General features: G+C 43.9%; 1 protein-coding gene across 17 annotated transcripts in view; it reads right to left on the bottom strand.

Annotated features, from left to right (window-relative positions):
- KIAA1217 (KIAA1217 ortholog) overlaps positions 1-19,090 on the bottom strand; it is a 511,170-nt gene that overhangs the window by 238,704 nt on the left and 253,376 nt on the right. For 12 of the 17 annotated variants that reach the window (XR_005224058.2, XR_005224057.2, XM_037890862.2 and 9 more), the window contains exon 2: positions 2,755-3,038. Coding sequence is in view for 14 of the 17 variants with exons in the window: in XM_037890862.2 (XP_037746790.1) it covers positions 2,755-3,038 (284 nt within the window). In the remaining 3 variants the exon portion in view is untranslated. Of the gene's footprint in view, positions 1-2,754; positions 3,039-17,368; positions 17,675-19,090 lie in introns of those variants that run through there. The other 5 variants (XM_043541332.1, XM_043541331.1, XM_043541343.1 and 2 more) reach the window with 5 other exon arrangements.

Below are 19,090 nucleotides of genomic sequence, written 5' to 3'. Positions count from 1 at the left end.
AATATAACCTAACCATATCACTTTGACATTGGGGTTGCCAGGGATATGGTGGTATAGTATCTGGCTAAGACTGCAGGGGACTCCCCACACACATTGGAGTGCAACAGGAGTCAAGTTGGATCATGTAAACGTTCGAAGTCTGCATAGGTGTAATAACCCATGTTGGTATTTTGTATATATAATCTATGTGTGTGTATATAGTACTTAGCTCTTATATAGCATGTGTGCACATATGTGTATGTACCTTGTAAACACACATGGTACACACACACTGAATATTTTAAAATTATAATATGTACACACATACATAAAGACAAAATGGCATTACAACCTTCACTATGGAGCTGCTAACATATTCCCATTACATGCCCGCGTGCATACACACACAAATGGTAACGAATAACAATTAGCTCTGAATCGTGTGTCTGAGATTATAACAGACTGTTCTGACACATTTCTATTAAAAAGTCACTTACTACCAAATAGATACTTATTTTTGCATGTTTTAATGTGGTTCTTTGTTTGGTTTATGGATGTTTAAAAAAACAAATGACGAATGGATGAGATCTCCATTCCTGAAAGCACCCACAAAATGTGGCCTGATCCTTTGATAGTAATTTCAAGATAATTTTGTTTTAAAGTTTACCCTCATTACAGATAGTACGTATGTCTAATCATCAAAAAAATAGAAACAGGCTATATTCACATAGATTTCATTCCCCAATAAATTATCAGATATGACACATTTTAAACAAACAGCGAGAATGGTTACTGCATTCCTTCTGAAACGTATGGGCTTCAGAGAGAGATCAAGTTACAACTTGTGTAGGGTGTCCTGCTGCGTAGGCTGTTCAAACCTAGGTTTGCAGTGTCTGCACCACTGGAACTAAATATTTACATGACTCAAAAGATCTTATCTTCGGTCTCCCCCTCCCCCTTTATTTAATTTGTATGCTATCTTTATCTACCACCCAGCACATTCCACACAACCATGAAAGTTCATGAAAGAGATAAAAAGTATAATCACTGAAAAAAATCCACGACTTTCAAAGGAAGGAAGAGGCCTGTATAAAAATAGGGCATAAATCATACCAGTTAATGCTGAGGACATAGATAAATCTGAGCTCATTTTCTTTTCTTTTACCCACAATTTTATTTTGAAGCACTGGAAGACTATGATCCTAGATTCCTTGGAATAGATGGGGGAGGGGGGGAAGGATCAGAGAGAGAGAGAGAGCGAGAGAAGAGGCCTCAATTTTCAACACAATGTGCTGACCTAAGGGAAAACCTCCAAAATGGTAGGACTTTGAAAATGTTGAGCAAGAATCTCAGATACATTAACACCCTAAGCTAATAAAGAAGAGGTAGCTTATATAATAAGTACCTTCCTCATCACAGGCACACAATATGAGGGGCCTTTGAGGAAGAAGTATTCACAGATGTGAAATAAGAAATGTCTCTCTATAAAACACGGACAAGCATATGAATCCATGGGAAGTCGAATCACAAGGACTACAAATATGCTGCTAAATTACTTTGATTTTTACTCTCGATTTGCTGGTAGCTAGTGCTGGAAAACCTACAAGCATTAAGAAAAAAACCTTTAAAAAAGGTGGCCTTCCATCATTTGTCAGATTGAGCACATTGGACACAATGTTTTTTTTCCCACTGAACAGTACCCTTTCTCCAGGTTTGCCAGCCTCTGAATTTTTCAGCTTACTTGGCATTTAACTACTTGGACCATAAATACGGAGTTGGGTTTTTGTTGTTGTTTTTTTTAATTAAATCCATGTAGTGAAAAATTAATTATGGACCAAAATGTTTATTTTTCTGTCAGGTTTATTTACAAAGTTGAATGCTGTACTCAGCAACAGAGCACATCACTATGTCCTGAACAGTTTCATTCACTACATTCTCTGTGTTCAAAGGTCAGCATGGCAACATTTTCAACCTGTCCTGAGAAATACATCAAGATGCCACATCTTCTATGGACCCAGAATCTGCTTCTCCCTGCTGAACAGTCACTGCATGCAGCCAAGAAACAAAGCAGTGTGAGGCACATTTCTTAGAGACCAGTACCTGCCGTCAAGATAGTTTGGAGAATGCAGATACTTGAGGATGAGTCCACTCCATTTGTGTTAGTGGATTCCAAAGCAGAAAAGGCAGCAAATAAATGGGTAACAGCCATAGATGCTGGAACTAGAGGTGCTGCCGCACCCCCTGGCTTGAAGTGGTTTCCATCATTTACAGGGCTTACAGTTTGGTTCAGTGGCTCTCAGCACCCCCACTATAAAAATTGTTCCTGCGCCCCTGGTAACAGCTCCAGCTGAGGTAAACCTACACTGTCGACAAATGTTTTCTTTTCTGCTAAGCTTGGCTTCCCAGGCTGAAAATGTAGCTAAAGCGAACAGCTAGTCCCACATTTTTAGGCAAGATGGTTAGCTGTCACCTGAAGAGGAGATAAATGTTCTCTTTGACTATTCTGGTTTCATTTTTGTCCTGCTAGACTCTAATATATAAACTCTTCAGAAAATTATTCGTTTCAGTGAATGGCACAAAAATGGCATCAAATAGTTATACTCTTCCCCTTTAAAAAAATCTAAAAAACAAAACAACAAAGCCAACCCAATTACGTTTGTTTCGGGTCTGCTACATTCCCATTTTTTCTAACCATTTAACATTGAATTTTATAAAAGTTAGAAATATGTTTTGTTTTTTTTAAACAAAAAACAATAAATTACTTTGTTTTCATACCTGATCTCTCAGCCTTTCTTGGTGTCCCATTATTGCTGTAGCGTGATGGGGATATTTCTGCTTCAGATGTTCCAGAAAAGCCTCTCTCTTTCTGTCCATTTCTGATGTCTGCATTCCCAGTATTTCTTTGGAACTGCGAGGTCCACCTACAGTATGTCTGCGAGGGATGTTGCGAGTAGGCTTTGGATTGGATGTATTATTGTTTCCAGTTGCAAGGAGTTCTTTAGATCGAAGACATTCTGCATCGTCTAATGATGTTACATGCAAATTGTTTTTTCCCTGGTCTGAAAAAAATAAAGAGTATTATAAGAACATAACCCCAACAGTCACATTTATAAGGAAAAAATATAGTGAGGTCAATTAAAAAAATACAGTAGTATACAATATCCTGTTCTACACCAGTGATGGGGAAAGACGTGTTATTAAGCTTTAATAAAATACACAGACAGAATTGCTTATAGCAGCTGTATTATACAGTACTTAATGCCTCACAGAAAAATGATCATTTAAGAAAGATGTCCCTTTATACTATTTTCACTATTGTCTGAAGTAAAAAGAAGATAAGGCAAAGCCTTTACTCCCTAACCTTTAAAATCTAAAGGATGCTTTCCACAAGAAGAAACAGTTTTCTTCAGTATGTTCCAGTACATCTAATGAGCCTGTAACTAGTCTCCTTAGGGATACCAACTGATAAAATTCCATTGACAAAGCAGATTTGAAATCCTTAATCTTTTCAAAGTATGTTTTCCACATGCTCTGAAATGCCTATGAAATAGTAAGAGAAGCACTTGGGATTTGTTTCTGCTTTCTGACTGTAGCCAGGTTTTAAATGTCATGGATCTCACTTCGATTTTATACCTCTCTGAGACAGCAGATTGGAAAATACAGCATCACTTTTTCAATAAACCACTCCTCGAGAAATAAAATAAAAGCAAGTTTTATGTGATATAAAAGAGGAAAAAAGTCAGATAAACTTTACAACTTTAAAGTCTTCTTTAAGACCAATGGCCATGGATACTTTCACAAAAAGACAGCTAGACACAGAGGGTATATTAGTGTTAGTTTATCTGAAGGTAACTATGTAACATAAATCCTCTGGTGCCTTAAGAAGTGTAGGTTGGAGGTTTGTTACCTAATACCTATGAAAAAATCCCCCTCTCTTTTGTCAGCAAAGGGGAATAACAAACAGCAGCATTGAAAAGGCCTCCTAAGTCCATTTGTAGCCTTACTCACCCTTGTTATGCACCCTTGAATGTCCTTATTAACATTAACTCTTTATGTTCATCCCTTTAAATTTCTTGCTTCATTTATCTCTATATACTGCTATTTCACTAAAAGTTATTTCACTAAAAGTTCACTAAAAGCACTCCCAGTAGATCTCTAAACACATCCCTTTGCATGTTACTGTATTTTGGGAATCGATACATTCTCCCAACTTTCATAGATTCATCAATATTAAGGACAGAAGGAACTATTAGATCAACTAATTGGACCTTATGTTTTATGACCTCCTGCACACAGGTCACCCAGTTGCTCCTGATACCATTCCCACTTGTCTGACAAATCCACCATTTAGGTCCTCACCATGCAGTAAGATACACGTTGGTGGACCCCCATTGATTTCACCTTAGATTGCATGTTCTTCAGAGGAAAGGACTTTTCTGTGAGCTATCTAGCACAGTGGTTCTCAACCAGGGGCATGTGTACTCCTGGGGGTACACAGAGATCTTCCAGCGGGTACATCAATTCACTCATTTAGATATTTGCCTAATTTTACAACAGCTTACATAAAAAGCACTAACAAAGTCAGTACAATCTAAAATTTCAAACAGGCAAACTGAGAAAGTAAGCATTGTTTCAGTAATAGTGTGGCTGTGACACTTTTGTATTTTTATGTCTGATTTTGTAAGCAAGTAGTTTTTAAGTGAGGTGAAACTTGGGGGTATGCAAGAAAAATCAGTCTCCTGAAAGGGGTAGTACTCTGGAAAAGTTGAGAAAAAATGGTTACCTCCTTTCATAACTGTTGTTCTTCGAGATGTGTTGCTCCATGTCCATTCCAAGTAGGTGTGCGCATGCCGCATGCAAAGTGGTTGAGAGGTTTTTCCCCTAGCAGTACCCATCGGGTCAGCTGTGGAGCCCCTGGAGTCGTGCTTTCATGGTGATGTATATAGGTCCCTGCCGATCCGCTGACTCCTCAGTTCCTTCTTGCCAAAATACCCTGACAGAAGGGAGGCGGGTGGGTCTTGGAATGGACGTGAGCAACACATCTCAAAGAACAACAGTTACAAAAGATAGGTAACCGTTTTTCCTTCTTCAAGTGCTTGCTCATGTTGATTCCAAGTCGGTGACTCCCAAGCAATTCACCCAGTCGCAGACTGCAGCACCGCTCTGCCAAATGCTGCATCGTCTCTAGCCTGCTGAGTAATGGCGTAGTTGATGTAAAGGTGTGGACTGATGACCATGTTGGTGCCCTGTAGATGCCCTGAATGGGGAGCTGTGCCAGGAATGCCGCTGAGGGTGCCCACATCTTTGTGGAGTGTGCTGTCAATGCTGGGGGAGGTATCTTTGCTAAGTTGTAGCACGCCCTGATACAGGTCGTGATCCATGATGAGATCATTTGGGAGGACACCAGAAGCCCCCTCATCCACTTAGCAATTGCAATGAAGAGCTGTGTTGACTTTAAAAACGGCTTCATCCTTTCAATGTAAAAAGCTAACACACATCTGACATCCAGGAGTGGAGCATCCATTCCTGGTTTAACTAGCATGTGGCTTCGGGACGATCACTGGAAGAAAATGTCCTGATCTGCATGGAATTGCGAAACTATCTTTGGGAGGAAGGCCAGATGCGGCAGCAACTGTACCTTGTCCTTAAAAAAAAGCAGTATAAGGGGGCTTGGACATCAAGGCCTTGAGCTCAGACACCCTCCTGGCAGAAGTTATGGCCACTAGGAATGACACTTTCCAGGAAAGACAGAGGAGCGAGCATGCTGCTAGGGACTCAAAAGGAGGGTCCCATCAGCCTTGAAAGCACCAGGTTGAGATCCCATTGTGGGATTGAATGTCGTACCAATCCCCTGGATCCAGGGAGGAGACTGTGGAAGCCAGGGAAACCATACGGAACTTTATCTTCTTCCTGAATCTGTTGAGGTTTCACAGGCCTAAAATGACAGGTTTCAGAGTAACAGCCGTGTTAGTCTGTATTCACAAAAAGAAAAGCAGTACTTGTGGCACCTTAGAGACTAACACATTTATCTGAGCATAAGCTTTCGTGAGCTACAGCTCACTTCATCGGATGCATACTGTGGAAAATACAGAAGATGTTTGTTTTTATACACAGAGATCATGAAAAAATGGGTGTTTATCACTACAAAAGGTTTTCTCTCCCCCCTCCCCACTCTCCTGCTGGTCTAAAATAAGTCTGAGCCCACCCTTGGCCTTCAGGATTAGGAAATACTTGGAATAGAAACCCCTACCCCTGAACTCTAGAGGGACTCCTCTACCATCCCGAGTAGTAGCAATGATTGCACCTGAGAAGAGTCTTTGAAGAGGCATGGGGAAGGAGGGTGGGAAGGTAGGAGGGAACAGAATTGGAGAGAATATCCCAATTCTACCGTGCTCAAGACACATTGGTCTGAGATGATTTGTGCCCAGGCATGGTAGAAATGGGACAGATGGTTCACAAAGGGAGGGGAAGGATCCAGGATCTGAACTGGTGTGTGACCTCCGGGCACACCCTCAAAAGCTGCTTCGCTGAACCCTGGCCCTGGTTAGAGGAGGACAGAGGTCCTCGGTCTATAATTCCTGCCCCACTTCCTGCTGTAGTCCTGTCTAGGGGGAGCAGGGTAGAAGCGAGTGGCAGGCTGTGGCGTAAAATGCTTCCTCTGGGCAGGGCTGGCATATGAAGCCCCAGAGACTTCAGAGTCTCCCATGAGTCTTTCAGGCTGTAGAGCCTAGAGTCTGTTTGCTCCAAGAAAAGCCCTAAACAATCAAAAGGCAAGTCCTGAATTGTCTGCTGGACTTTGTGCAGGAATCCCAACACCTGAAGCCATGAACTGCTTCTCATAGCAATGACTGTCGACATAGTACAGGCTGCCGAGTCCACCAAATCTAGGGAGGCTGTAAGGAGGTCCTCGCAACTACCTTGCCTTCCTCAAGGACAGCAGCAAACGCTGAGCGGAGTCTGCCGGCAGTAACTCCTTGAATTTGCACATGTTCAAAGCATTAAAAATGTAGCAGCTAAGCACTGCCTGCTGGTTGGCAATGCACAGCTGGAGCCCCTTGGTAGAATACACCTTCCTACCGAAGAGATCCAGCTTCTTTGCTTCCTTGGACTTAGGAGTTCATCCTGGTTGTCCTTGCCTTTCCTTTTGTTTGGCAGCATCCACCACCAGAGTGCCCGGCTGAGGATGAGTGAACAGATACTCATACCCTTTTGAAGACACAAAGTACTTTCTCTACACCCATTTGGCCATGGGAGGGAAGAGAGGTGGGCATTTGCTACAACATTTTCGTAGTGTTATGGATGGTCTTAATGAGGGGTCCCTCAAGGGACCTTCAGGCACGAGACTGTCAACCATGGGGTCAGTCTCCTCCGACACCTCCTCTGTCTGCATTCCCAAATTCTGTACCACCCTTCTGAGCAACTCCTGGTGGGATCTGTTGTCCAGGGCCAGCAGCGTGGTTGATGTGCCCACCACTGCTTCATCAGGGAAGGATGATGCCCGTGGTGGCACTGGGTCTTCCTGATCCTCTGACTCGCGAGGATCCCCTCTGCACTGAACGACCTGCGTAGTGCTGGACTCGATGGACTTCCCTGAGAGTCCAGAGTCGACGGTGCTGGCTGAGTCAGAGCCAGAGCAGGGTGTCCTGGCATGGGACACACCCCGCTGGTGCCTCCTCGCTCCACTGCTCTAGTGGGAGAGCAACCTCTGTCAGTCTGTCTTTTGTGTGGGACCGGCGAATGGGAGCGGTGCCGGGCACTTGCACTGGAGGAGGTCTTTGGTGCTGGAGAATGATGGTGCAGAGGGTCTCTGGAGCCAGAGTCCTTTCTTAGCGCCATGGCCTCTCTTAGCCCTGGTCTATGCTACGAGTTTAGGTCGAATTTAGCAGCGCTAGACCGATTTAACCCTGCACCCGTCCACACGACGAAGCCATTTTTGTCGACTTAAAGGGCTCTTAAAATCGATTTCTGTACTCCTCCCCGATGAGGGGATTAGCGCTGAAATCAACATCTCTGGGTCAAATTTGAGGTAGTGTGGATGCAATGCGATAGTATTGGCCACCGGGAGCTATCCCAGAGTGCTCCATTGTGACCGCTCTGGACAGCACTTTCAACTCCAATGCACTAGCCAGGTACACCGGAAAAGCACCGGAAACTTTTGAATTTCATTTCCTGTTTGGCCAGTGTAGCAAGCTCATCAGCAGAGGCGACCATGCAGAGCTCATCAGCACAGGTGACCATGCAGCCCCAGAATCGCAAAAGAGGTCCAGCATGGACCCAACAGGAGGTACTGGATCTGATCGCTGTATGGGGAGACGAATCCATGCTATCAGAACTCCATTCCAAAAGACAAAATGCCAAAATATTTGAAAAGATCTCCAAGGGCATGAAGGACAGAGGCTATAACAGGGACCCACAGCAGTGCCGCGTGAAAATTAAGGAGCTCAGGCAAGCCTACCGAAAAACCAAAGAGGCAAATGGCCGCTCCGGGTCAGAGCCCCAGACATGCTGCTTTTATGATGAGCTGCATGCAATTCTAGAGGATGCCCCTATCCCTACACCACTCCTGTCCGTGGACACCTGTAATGGGGGGAGTCTCACAAAACAGGGATGAGGATTTTGGGGACGAGGAAGATGATGAGGAGGAGGATAGCACACAACAGGCAAGCGGAGAAACTGTTCTCCCCAACAGCCAGGAACTATTTATCACCCTGGAGCCAATATCCTCCCAACCCTCCTAAGGAGGGCTCCCAGACCATGAAGCCGGAGAAGGCACCTCTGGTGAGTGTACCTTTGTAAATATAATACATGGTTTAAAAGCAAGCATGTTTAATGATTAATTTGCCCTGAAGACTTGGGATGCATTCGCAGCCAGTACAGCTACTGGAAAATTCTGTTAACGTGTCTGGGGATGGAGCGGAAATCCTCCAGGGACATTATTAAGGGGACATTCAGAGGTGGCCATTCCTGCTGGGCTGTTTTTCTGCGGCTGAAAAGAAATCATCTCCGCTTTTAGCCACGCAGTGCGGGGGGGGGGGGGGGGGGGCGTTCACACTGAGCTGTTCGCGTTTGGCTGGCAGGGATCTTCCCTGATACTAATCACACGGTGGGAGGAGGGGTGAAGTGATCACCCCAGAGAATTGCTCGGGGAGGGGGGTTAGTTGAGTTTCTGCTGCACATTAACCAGAAAACCGCAGCCCCTCCTTTTAAATGGCCAACCCAACGGGTGCATGGTATGGAAAAGGAGGGTGGTGCTGTTTGAAACCATTCCCGCATGTTATGAAGGTTGAAGAAGCCAAAAGACTGTGGCTTACCATGGCTGCCTGCAAGCTGAATTCTGTTGCCCGGCCCTGCGTGTGTGATCTCTCACACCAAACTGGCAGGTTCTCAATATAAGAGGCAAAATGCGACCTTGTACTGAAAGCACATATGCTATGTAATGTTAACAGCTTGGTTCACCATGAAAGAGTCTACCCATTGTTCTCTAAAATGTGTCTTTTTAAACACTACTCCTCTCCCTTTTTTTCCTCCCGCAGCTGCAAATGTTTCAACACTCCCCCTATCATCTCTGTCCCAGAGGCTAGCGCAGATAAGGCGGCGAAAAAAATGCACTCGCGATGAAATGTTCTCTGAGCTCATGCAGTCCTCCTGCACTTAAAGAGCTCAGCAGAATGCGTGGAGGCAAACAATGGCAGAGTCCAGGAAAGCAGAAAATGAACATGAGGACAGGAGGAACAAGCAAGACGAGAGGTTGTGGGAGCAAGAGGAGAGGTGGCGGCGGCATGATGAGAGGAGGCAGTATGCAATGTTGAGGCTACTGGGGGATCAAACGGATATGCTCCAGCGTCTGGTGGAGCTGCAGGAAAGGCAGCAGGAGCAGATCGCCACCGCAGCCCCTGTGTAACCGCCCGCCCTCCTCCCCAAATTCCATGTCCTCCTCACCCAGACACCCAAGAACACGGGGGTGGGGGGCTCTCCGGGCAACGAACCACTCCACCCCAGAGGACTGCCCAAGCAACAGAAAGTTGGCATTCAATAAGTTTTGAAGTGCAGTGTGGCCTTGTCCTTTCCTCCTCCCCTCAGCCACCACCCCACCTGGTACTTCCCTCCTCCCCGACCCCTCCCGGGCTACCTTGGCTATTATCCCCCTATTTGTGTGATGAATTAATGAAGAGTGCATGATTTTGAAACAACAATGACTTTATTGCCTCTGCAAGCAATGATCGAAGGGGGGAGGGCGGTTGGCTTACAGGAAAGTAGAGTGAACCAAGGGGGAAGGTTTTCATCAAGGAGAAACAAACAGAACTGTCACACCCTAGCCTGGCCAGTCATGAAACTGGTTTTCAAAGCTTCTCTGCTGTGCTCTTCTAATCACCCTGGTATCTGGCTGCACTTAATCAGTGGCCAGGCGATTTGCCTCAACCTCCCACCCTGCTATAAACGTCTCCCCCTTACTTTCACAGATATTGTGGAGCACACAGCAAGCAGCAATAACAATGGGAATATTGGTTTCACTGAGGTCTAACCAAGTCAGTAAACTGCGCCAGCATGCTTTTAAATGTCCAAATGCACATTCTACCACCATTCTGCACTGGCTCAGCCTGTAGCTGAACAGCTCCTTACTACTGTCCAGGGTGCCTATGTATGGCTTCATGAGCCATGGCATTAAGGGGTAGGCTCGGTCCCCAAGGATAACTATAGGCAATTCAACATCCCCAACCGTTATTTTCTGGTCTGGGAAGTAAGTCCCTTCCTACAGCTGTTCAAACAGACCAAGGTTCCTGAAGATGCGAATGTCATGTACCTTTCCCGGCCATCCCACATTGACGTTGGTGAAACGTCCCTTGTGATCCACCAGTGCTTGCAGCACCATTGAGAAGTACCCCTGTGGTTTACATACTGGCTGCCAAGGTGGTCTGGTGCCAAGATAGGGATATGGGTGGTTCCGTCTATCGCCCCACCACAGTTAGGGAATCCCTTTGCAGCAAAGCCATCCACTATGACCTGCACATTTCCCAGAATCACTACCCTTGATAGCAGCAGCTCAGTGATTGCGTTGGCTACTTGGATCACAGCAGCCCCCACAGTAGATTTGCCCACTCCAAATTGATTCCCGACTGACTGGTAGCTGTCTGGCGTTGGAAGCTTCCAAAGGGCTAACGCCACTCACTTGTGAACTGTGAGGGCTGCTCTCATCTTGGTATTCTTGCTCTTCAGGGCAGGGGAAAGCAACTCACAAAGTTTTATGAAAGTGCCCTTACGCATGCAAAAGTTTCACAGCCACTGGGAATCATCCCAGACCTGCAACACTATGCGGTCCCACCAGTCTGTGCTTGTTTCCTGGGCCCAGGACCGGCGTTCCACAGCATAAGCCTGCCCCATTGCCACCAAGGTGTCTAAATTGCCGGGGCCCATACTTTGAGAAAAGTCTGTGTCCATGTCCTCATCCCTCTCGTCACCGCGCTGCCGTCGTCTCCTCGCCTGCTTTTGCAGGTTCTGGTTCTGCACATACTGCAGGATAATGCGCGAGGTGTTTACAATGCTCATAACTGCTGGGGTGATCTGAGCGGGCTCCATGCTTGCCATGGTATGGTGTCTGCAGGAGAGCAGAGTTGCAGCAGAAGCGGTGGTTGACGACGGATGCCACAAGAATAGATATTTACAGAGAATGACGAGAGGAACTGCAAGGTGGATTCATAAGAGAGGAGAGCAGAGTTGCAGCGGAAGTGGTGGAGGACGATGGTTAGTACCGCACACATTTCCCAAGGAAGAACACACGTACCCGGGAGCCCATGACAGACAATATGGAGAAATTCGCTATTGAGACAATAGCAGCAGAGCAGAGTTGCAGCAGAAGTGGTGGATGATGACGGTTAGCAGTCCTACTGCACAGTCTGCCGAAAGCAGTATGGCATCCGCACGGAAAAAAAGGCGTGAAACGATTGTCTGTCATTGCTTTTCATGGAGGGAGGGGCGACTGACGACATGTACCCAAAACCACCCATGACAATGTTTTTCCCCATCAGGCACTGGGCGCTTAACCCAGAATTCCAATGGGCGGCGGAGACTGCAGGAACTGTGGGATAGCTACCCACAGCGCACCGCTCCGTAAGTCAATGCTAGTTACGGTAGTGAGGACGCATTTCGCTGACTTAATGCGCTTAGTGTGGACATACACAATCGACTGTATAACATCGATTTCTAAAAATTGATTTCTATAATATTGACCTAATTTCGTAGTGTAGGCATACCCTTAGTGAGACTGGTGCGCTCTACACCGAAGTGCTGAGCTTGGGGTCGGACGCTGCCTGTGCTGGCTGGGGATGAAGGGCTGACTCCACGAGGAACACTTTCAGCCTAAAGTCCCTCTCCTTAGGCCTTGTCTACACTACTCCAGCTACGTGAATAACATAGCTGGAGTCGATGTAGCTTAGGTCAATTTACTGCAGTGTCTACATTACGCTGCATTGATGGGAGACGCTCTCCCGTTGACTTATCTTACTCCTCTCATTCCGGTGGAGTACCAGAGTCTACCAGAGAGCACTCTTCACTAGACCCGCAAAATTGACCCCCACTTCATTGATCACAGGAACATCGATCCCCGATAAGTGTGGACATGGCTTTAGTCCTTGGGCAGAAGCCTCTACAGATTTTGCACTTCTCAGTCTGATGTGCTTCCTCCAAACACTTTAAGCAGGAGTCATGTGGGTCTCCCTTTGGCATAGGCTTCTGACAGGACCCGCATACCCTGGTCAGGAAACATGGTGGGGGGGAAACCCCCAACTAAAATGTATCTAAACTAACTATGAACTACTAGAACTAACTAATACTAAGTTGTCAAACTATTTACAGGTACAACAAGAAAAGTCCACTAGGAGATCGCTTGCTGTAGCAAGAGAAGAGCTGTTCCAACGACCGTCACTGGTGGTAAGACAGAAGTGCGGAGGTGGTGGGTAGGCAGGGACCCTATATACACTGCCATGAAGGCGCGACTCCAGGGAGCGCCACAGCTGACCCGATGGGTACTGCTGAGGGGAAACCTTCCAATGACTGTGCATGTGGCACACACACACACCCCTACTTGGAATCGATATGAGCAAGCACTCAAAGAAGAACCACTGATCTAGCACACTTGTGTACACTATAGTAATAACAGTGTTCTCTACTTATAGATCATTATACCTATTATAGTAGAGATAGTCCTGAAATAAAAGCCCAAATCCAAATGTCACCAAACTTTGAGAAGTATGAATTTGGCTGCTCTCTCTGTGACAGGCTGAACCTAAATCTTGAACCCAAACAGCTCCACACCCATCACCATACTCTGAGCGTCCCTAGCCTCTGTTTGCCAGAAGCTGGGAGTGGATGACAGGAGATGGATCTCTCGATGATTGTCTGTTCCGTTCATTCCCTCTGACACACCTGACATTGGCCACTGTCAGAAGACAGGATAGTGGGCTAAATGGATCATGGGTATGACCCAGCACAGCTGTTCTTATGTTCTTAATATTCCTAACCCTGGAGAAGTTTAGATCTGCATCCAAATTCAAACTTTCTCATAAAGAGAAACACTACATAAAAGCTACAGAAAGATAACGTGCTGCAGACTCAGAACATCACACTCCTTCATAGTGATAAACATTTTTTTTTTTTACCTGTCTTGCATACATGTTGGGAACTGGCAATACACTTTTTCTGTAGGAAGCCCTAGAGTTCAAAGCTAGACTTTCATACTAAATTTGCCTCCCTAATGTGTTCCTTTAAATATGTGCAAAACCAAAAAAACACAATCAATGCAGTTTTTAAATCTTTAGCTGATTTTGAGCAAGCCAGCATTCCTAAAAGTGTCTCCAATGTCAGAACATCAGAGCTGCAGCTACACATGTTGAGGTCTATTGGACAACGCAAATTTTCCATGTGTAACTTAATTACAAAAACTCCCAACCTCAATAACTTTGTGATGATGCTTTCTGAAAACTCAGGGAGAAATCCTACCACCAGACGCACTGAGATTTGTTTGAAAGAAGTGGTAAAAATGAGTATTTTGTTTGTAATAAAGAAATGTGCCTATTCCAAATGCATCAATGGTTCAAAAGGTTTTTGCAGGCTGTGCACCCACATCAGTGGATCTCCAGTAAGAGGGATAATCTGGCATTTTTAATCCATCACACTCCAAATATAGATATTATATTTCTGAACTTGTTGAAATGGAAGTGCCAGTCAAAAAGACGTTCTGTATTTCTGGTTGAACAGGGGCCATCTCAGATGTCTGAGTATTAGGCATAAGCATGGCTACGTATATACCCCTCACACACAAACCCCCTAATGTAAGGGTCACAATAGCAGCTGTGAGCACTTCCTTGAGGATACAATACAGGCCTTTTCTACATTTGCTGTGGCATGTAGGGCATGTGTAGCTACATGCCACAGTGAAAAGCAGGCTGCGTTCACACTTGTCACTGTGGTGTGTAACTACATGCAGCAGTGAAAGCTCTGGCAGCAGGGAAAAGCTCTCGTAGTAAAGACTCCGGCAGCTCCCCACCTGTTGCCTCTCCCAGGCCAGAGCCTTTCCTTGCTTACAGAACCTTTCACTGCAGTGGGGAAAGGCTGTGGCTGCAGGCAGACAGTGAGAGACTACACTGCCAAAAACAGAAGTACAGACATAGGAGGCACTGCTTGGGCACGTAGAGAGCTGTGTTTCATACACACCCTAGGGTTCAGGCACGTAGGGCACTCTACTCACCTAAGCTGTCCCTCACTGTCTACACTGTTATTTATACCGATGCTATCCAGGTGTGCGGTGTCTGTACTCTACACACCGCCACGAGTGTAGATCTACCTTAACGTGTACAACACAAAACACAACAGAAAGTTCATTAAATTTGTAATCCTGCTCTACATCTCATGCAAAACCTATCCATGCTCCGCACTTGAGTTCTTAAGAGATATCTAAAGATCCATCTATTAGCATGAAGAGACTCAGAAACACCAAATCAAAGTGTTTTATCATTATTTGTTATATACGAAGACTTCAAGAAGGAACCAAAAGACATGGTGCTATGTTAGCCTTTTTTTAGCCTTTAGCACTGCATGTGAGAGAAAAACACTGAATTCCTAAAATTATCCAAAATGTAACAGTTTTTCCCACACATAACTGAAAAGAAACAAATGCAAACTAATTGTTACCTTTGCCATGTCTAGGTTATGTTATTAATACATATGTTACATGACACATTCTTTTCATGGCATCGACAGACATGTAACATACGACAAAACACTGCAGTCCCTACTGCTTTCTTTTGGTGCACAACTTACATTGATTAAGAATCCGCAAACTAATTTGGATAAAATAACCCTCCCTCCCCCCGCCTGAAATTGAACCAAACTGAACTCTAACCCTTTCTGAAGCTCTGGAATGTCTGCATTACAGAGCCCCTTCTCAAATCTCCTCCTAAATGTACTTCCCTTGCACTTCTTACCTGGTGGCAGGTCACCTTGGGGGAAGGCAAGAGAAGGGATTGTGAAATACTACAATGCACACTGGGGCATTTTAGCTCCAGGTGCATGTGAAGATCATAGTATCAGAAGCAGTGGAATCCAACAGCAAGTTTGTGGATCCTGCTACTACTGAGTAGCAGAATGGGCAGGCATTCCACACCTTAGAAAATACTTATGGGATGAGAGGGCATTGAGGAAAGTGTCAGCTTAACAACCATCCCCCAGAAAACTTTCTAATGGGTAAAGGATCATCTGATTGTCCCTAGAAGACTGCATAGGTTGTAGGCAGGAGGAGGATAAATGTATCACCCCTTAAAAAGGGGTAGGTGAGAGAGAATGTTCTGAGGATGCCAGAGGTACGAATATGATAAGCCTATCATGCTCTTGAAGAGGAGACCTTTTACTTGAGAAATTAGTGGGTTGCTGGACCTTCCTCTTTAAGAAGGTCTGCTATCATGGTGGATGGCGGGAGGACGAATGGGATGTGTTGTATGACTGGATAAAGGCTTTGTGGGGACTGCGATACTGCTCAAAAGGCTTGAAAATCTGAACTGGGTGCTTATCTGAATTAAACCCAAATTCAAAATTTTCTGAGATTCATCCATCACTACAGGAAATATAATTTAATGGAGAAAACTTACAGGAAAAATTAATTTAACTTAATTTTTGGCCTACAAGTGGTATGTCCATGATAATCCATCATGATAATCTTTTGGATTAATTGTTGTGACCTGGATCTTCCAGTTTCAGGAGCTGGTCCAGACTTACTTCGGCTTTCTACCATTACATGAATATCAGTATATTTTGCATGGATAGTATGGTAATAGCATGTTATTTCTTTTTGCAATTCAGGAACACATTTTAGTGAACGTTTTGTTCTCCGTACACACAAAGGTGCGTGAATACACACACCTGAACGATATGGATGGACTATGAGTTACCCATTGCTCACATATTTGCTATGATCTGGCAGAATGTCAAACACTACTAATGACCACATTGGAGTTTTGTTTATTATATGCTTTTTCGGAGTATGCTACATATTCTCAGATATTACTGACTTTTAATATTGTGAAATACCAAAATATATTTTCAATTGCCATTTATACCCAAACATATTATGTTTATTTTTATACAAACACAGGAGCATTTATGTTTCACTGAAATCTGCATGAGAAACACAATACAACATGCATGTGTATTGGAAGTGTTCAAAAAGCTACCATGATTGGTGTTCTATAAATACTTATAAGAGATAAATTTAGATTAGATATCTGTCATGCCACCTGAATGTTTGTACAGAGTGGAATACCCTACATAAAAATTCATCAGGAAACTGTTTGCATTAGGTTTCAGACAAAATACAGTGCAATGGTAATTGTACAAATGCACCACAGCTGACCTTACATGAAAACCATGCTCATAATTTCTTGGCTTCATTCCAAAATCAACCCACCTTGTTCCACACAAAGTAAATTCATCTCATGACAATCTACTGTAGATCTGTGCGTTCTAAAATAGGAATTGAAAAAAAACCGTAATCTCAGTACTGCTTCTATAAAATGAAGTGTTTCTCTGCTTCTGCTGTTGGAGTATAGAGAATTTAAAAGGTAGCCGATAGTATTTATCCTTCCCTAGGGAAGTAACACACTCCATATCACACTGCTTAGTGTGTCACAAAATGTGACATCAACATACACTCTGCTTTAGCTCTTAAATAAAAATCTCTCCAAAGAGAAAGTTAAACATAAAAATCCCCAAAGTATCAGGCAAGCCTTCAAAAGTCACATGCACAAGAAGCACACTTTTTATTCCCTCTACTTCTAGTTATAAAAAGCAGCAATGAGGGACGTGTTTAAATGTAACTCCATCTTTGACTGATTCTGTTACTTACCCTTCATCTGTCTGCTGTCTGTTGAACAAGCCAGGCACAGCTCAGATTTCTGGCTTTCATTTTCCTCCATTGTCCCTGCCTACTTCACAAGCTTTCCTTGAAAACTTTTAAACTGCAGGTTTAAAAACTACCAGAAGCAGCCTCCAGGAGAAAAGAAAGAAAACTAGCCTTCTCTACAGTACAAAGTTCATTTAAAAAATGAAGTGCATTCCAGAAGTACAAGTATCCGTTATGGAATGGTGGGCAGTACTTTCAGAGGCTGCTGCTTTTGCTGCTGTTGCTGCTGGAATAGTCCCTGAACACTTCTCAGTGAGGGCCCCAACAGGTGATGGTCTTTTCTGCGGGAAGGACTCTAGCCGGCTTGTTTTCCACTGCTCCCAACTACAGATATACTGCAGCCAAGTAGCATTATGAAAGGGAACATTTCAAACAAGATTACAGGCCTGAATCTCAGCTGGAATCTGAATACTTAGCTTTCTAAATCTCTGTCATGGGACAAAGCCATTCCACAGAATATTTTTTAAACACATAACCACTGAGCCCACAAACATCCTGATAAATGCTCCGGTGTCTTTTTTTAATGTGCAGTTTAAAAGTAATTCACTATGTAAAAACTGAGGGATTTTTTTCTGTTGAATACTTTCAAGCTGCTCAGGAACCAAGCAGAATGTAATTAAGACATATAAATCCTACATTAGTGAAACCAATAGAACTGAGTGTAAACCACAGCGAGCAATATATAAGATGGAAATCTGGCTTAGATGGAATTTGAAGAGGAAAGTCAAAGATATACAAATAAATATCAAGTGATTATTTTTCAGTAGTTCAGAAATTAGAAGCCTGTATGAGATACAGTAGACACACTGTGTCATGAGGCAGTTATTGAGGAAGATAAAGATGTTGCATCAGTCTCCACCACAGTTAATTTTTGGGAGCATACCAAACCTGAACCTACTCTTTTAAGGTAATAAAACAGAGGTGTTGTCAGATATTGAGATGTGACAAGACAAGGTGCTGGAACAAACTGATAAATTAAGGCACAAGCAGCCAACAGGATCAGATGGGAAATCTGTCCAAGAGTTCTGAAGGAATTTAAGAATGAATGGGGGGCTGAGGTGCTAATGAAATGCAATCTCTCAAACTCAGATACTGTCCTGGAAAAACAGAGGCTAGTTAATGTTGGAGATATCTAGTACTGATTTCTAGAGACCTCATCTCAGAAAGTTTAGAGAAGAAATTGAGGTGGTTCTGAGATGGGTGATGAAAATTATGAGAGATATGGAAAAACTTCTCCATGAAAATAGATTGAAAAGACTGGGCCTATTCAGTTCAGAGAGGAGACAAATAAAAGGATGGGATAAAGATATGCAAAAGAATTAATAGAACACAGAAGGTCAGTCAGGGGGTCCAGTCTACTGTCTTTTGAGGAGGTATAAAGGCAAAGCCCACAAAATAAATGGGAAAACTCCCATTGATTTCAATAGGCTTTAAGTCGATGAAACGGAAAGACAAAAATGTAATAATAATAAAAAAGGAATTCTTAAATATATATATATATATATAAAATAAATAAAAACCCTGGGGAACATTGCCACAATACATCATTGAGACCAACAGTTTCACAGGATTCAGAAAAGGACTGAACACTGATATGGATAGGGTGACCAGACGTCCCATTTTTAAAGGGACAGTCCTGTATTTAAGCCCTCCTGCAGGTGTTCT

The sequence above is a fragment of the Chelonia mydas genome, chromosome 2 (genome assembly GCF_015237465.2).
Source record: "Chelonia mydas isolate rCheMyd1 chromosome 2, rCheMyd1.pri.v2, whole genome shotgun sequence".
Lineage (NCBI taxonomy): Eukaryota > Metazoa > Chordata > Testudines > Cheloniidae > Chelonia > Chelonia mydas.
Note: the sequence above shows the minus strand (reverse complement) of the source record. Positions and strands in the feature narration are given on the sequence as shown.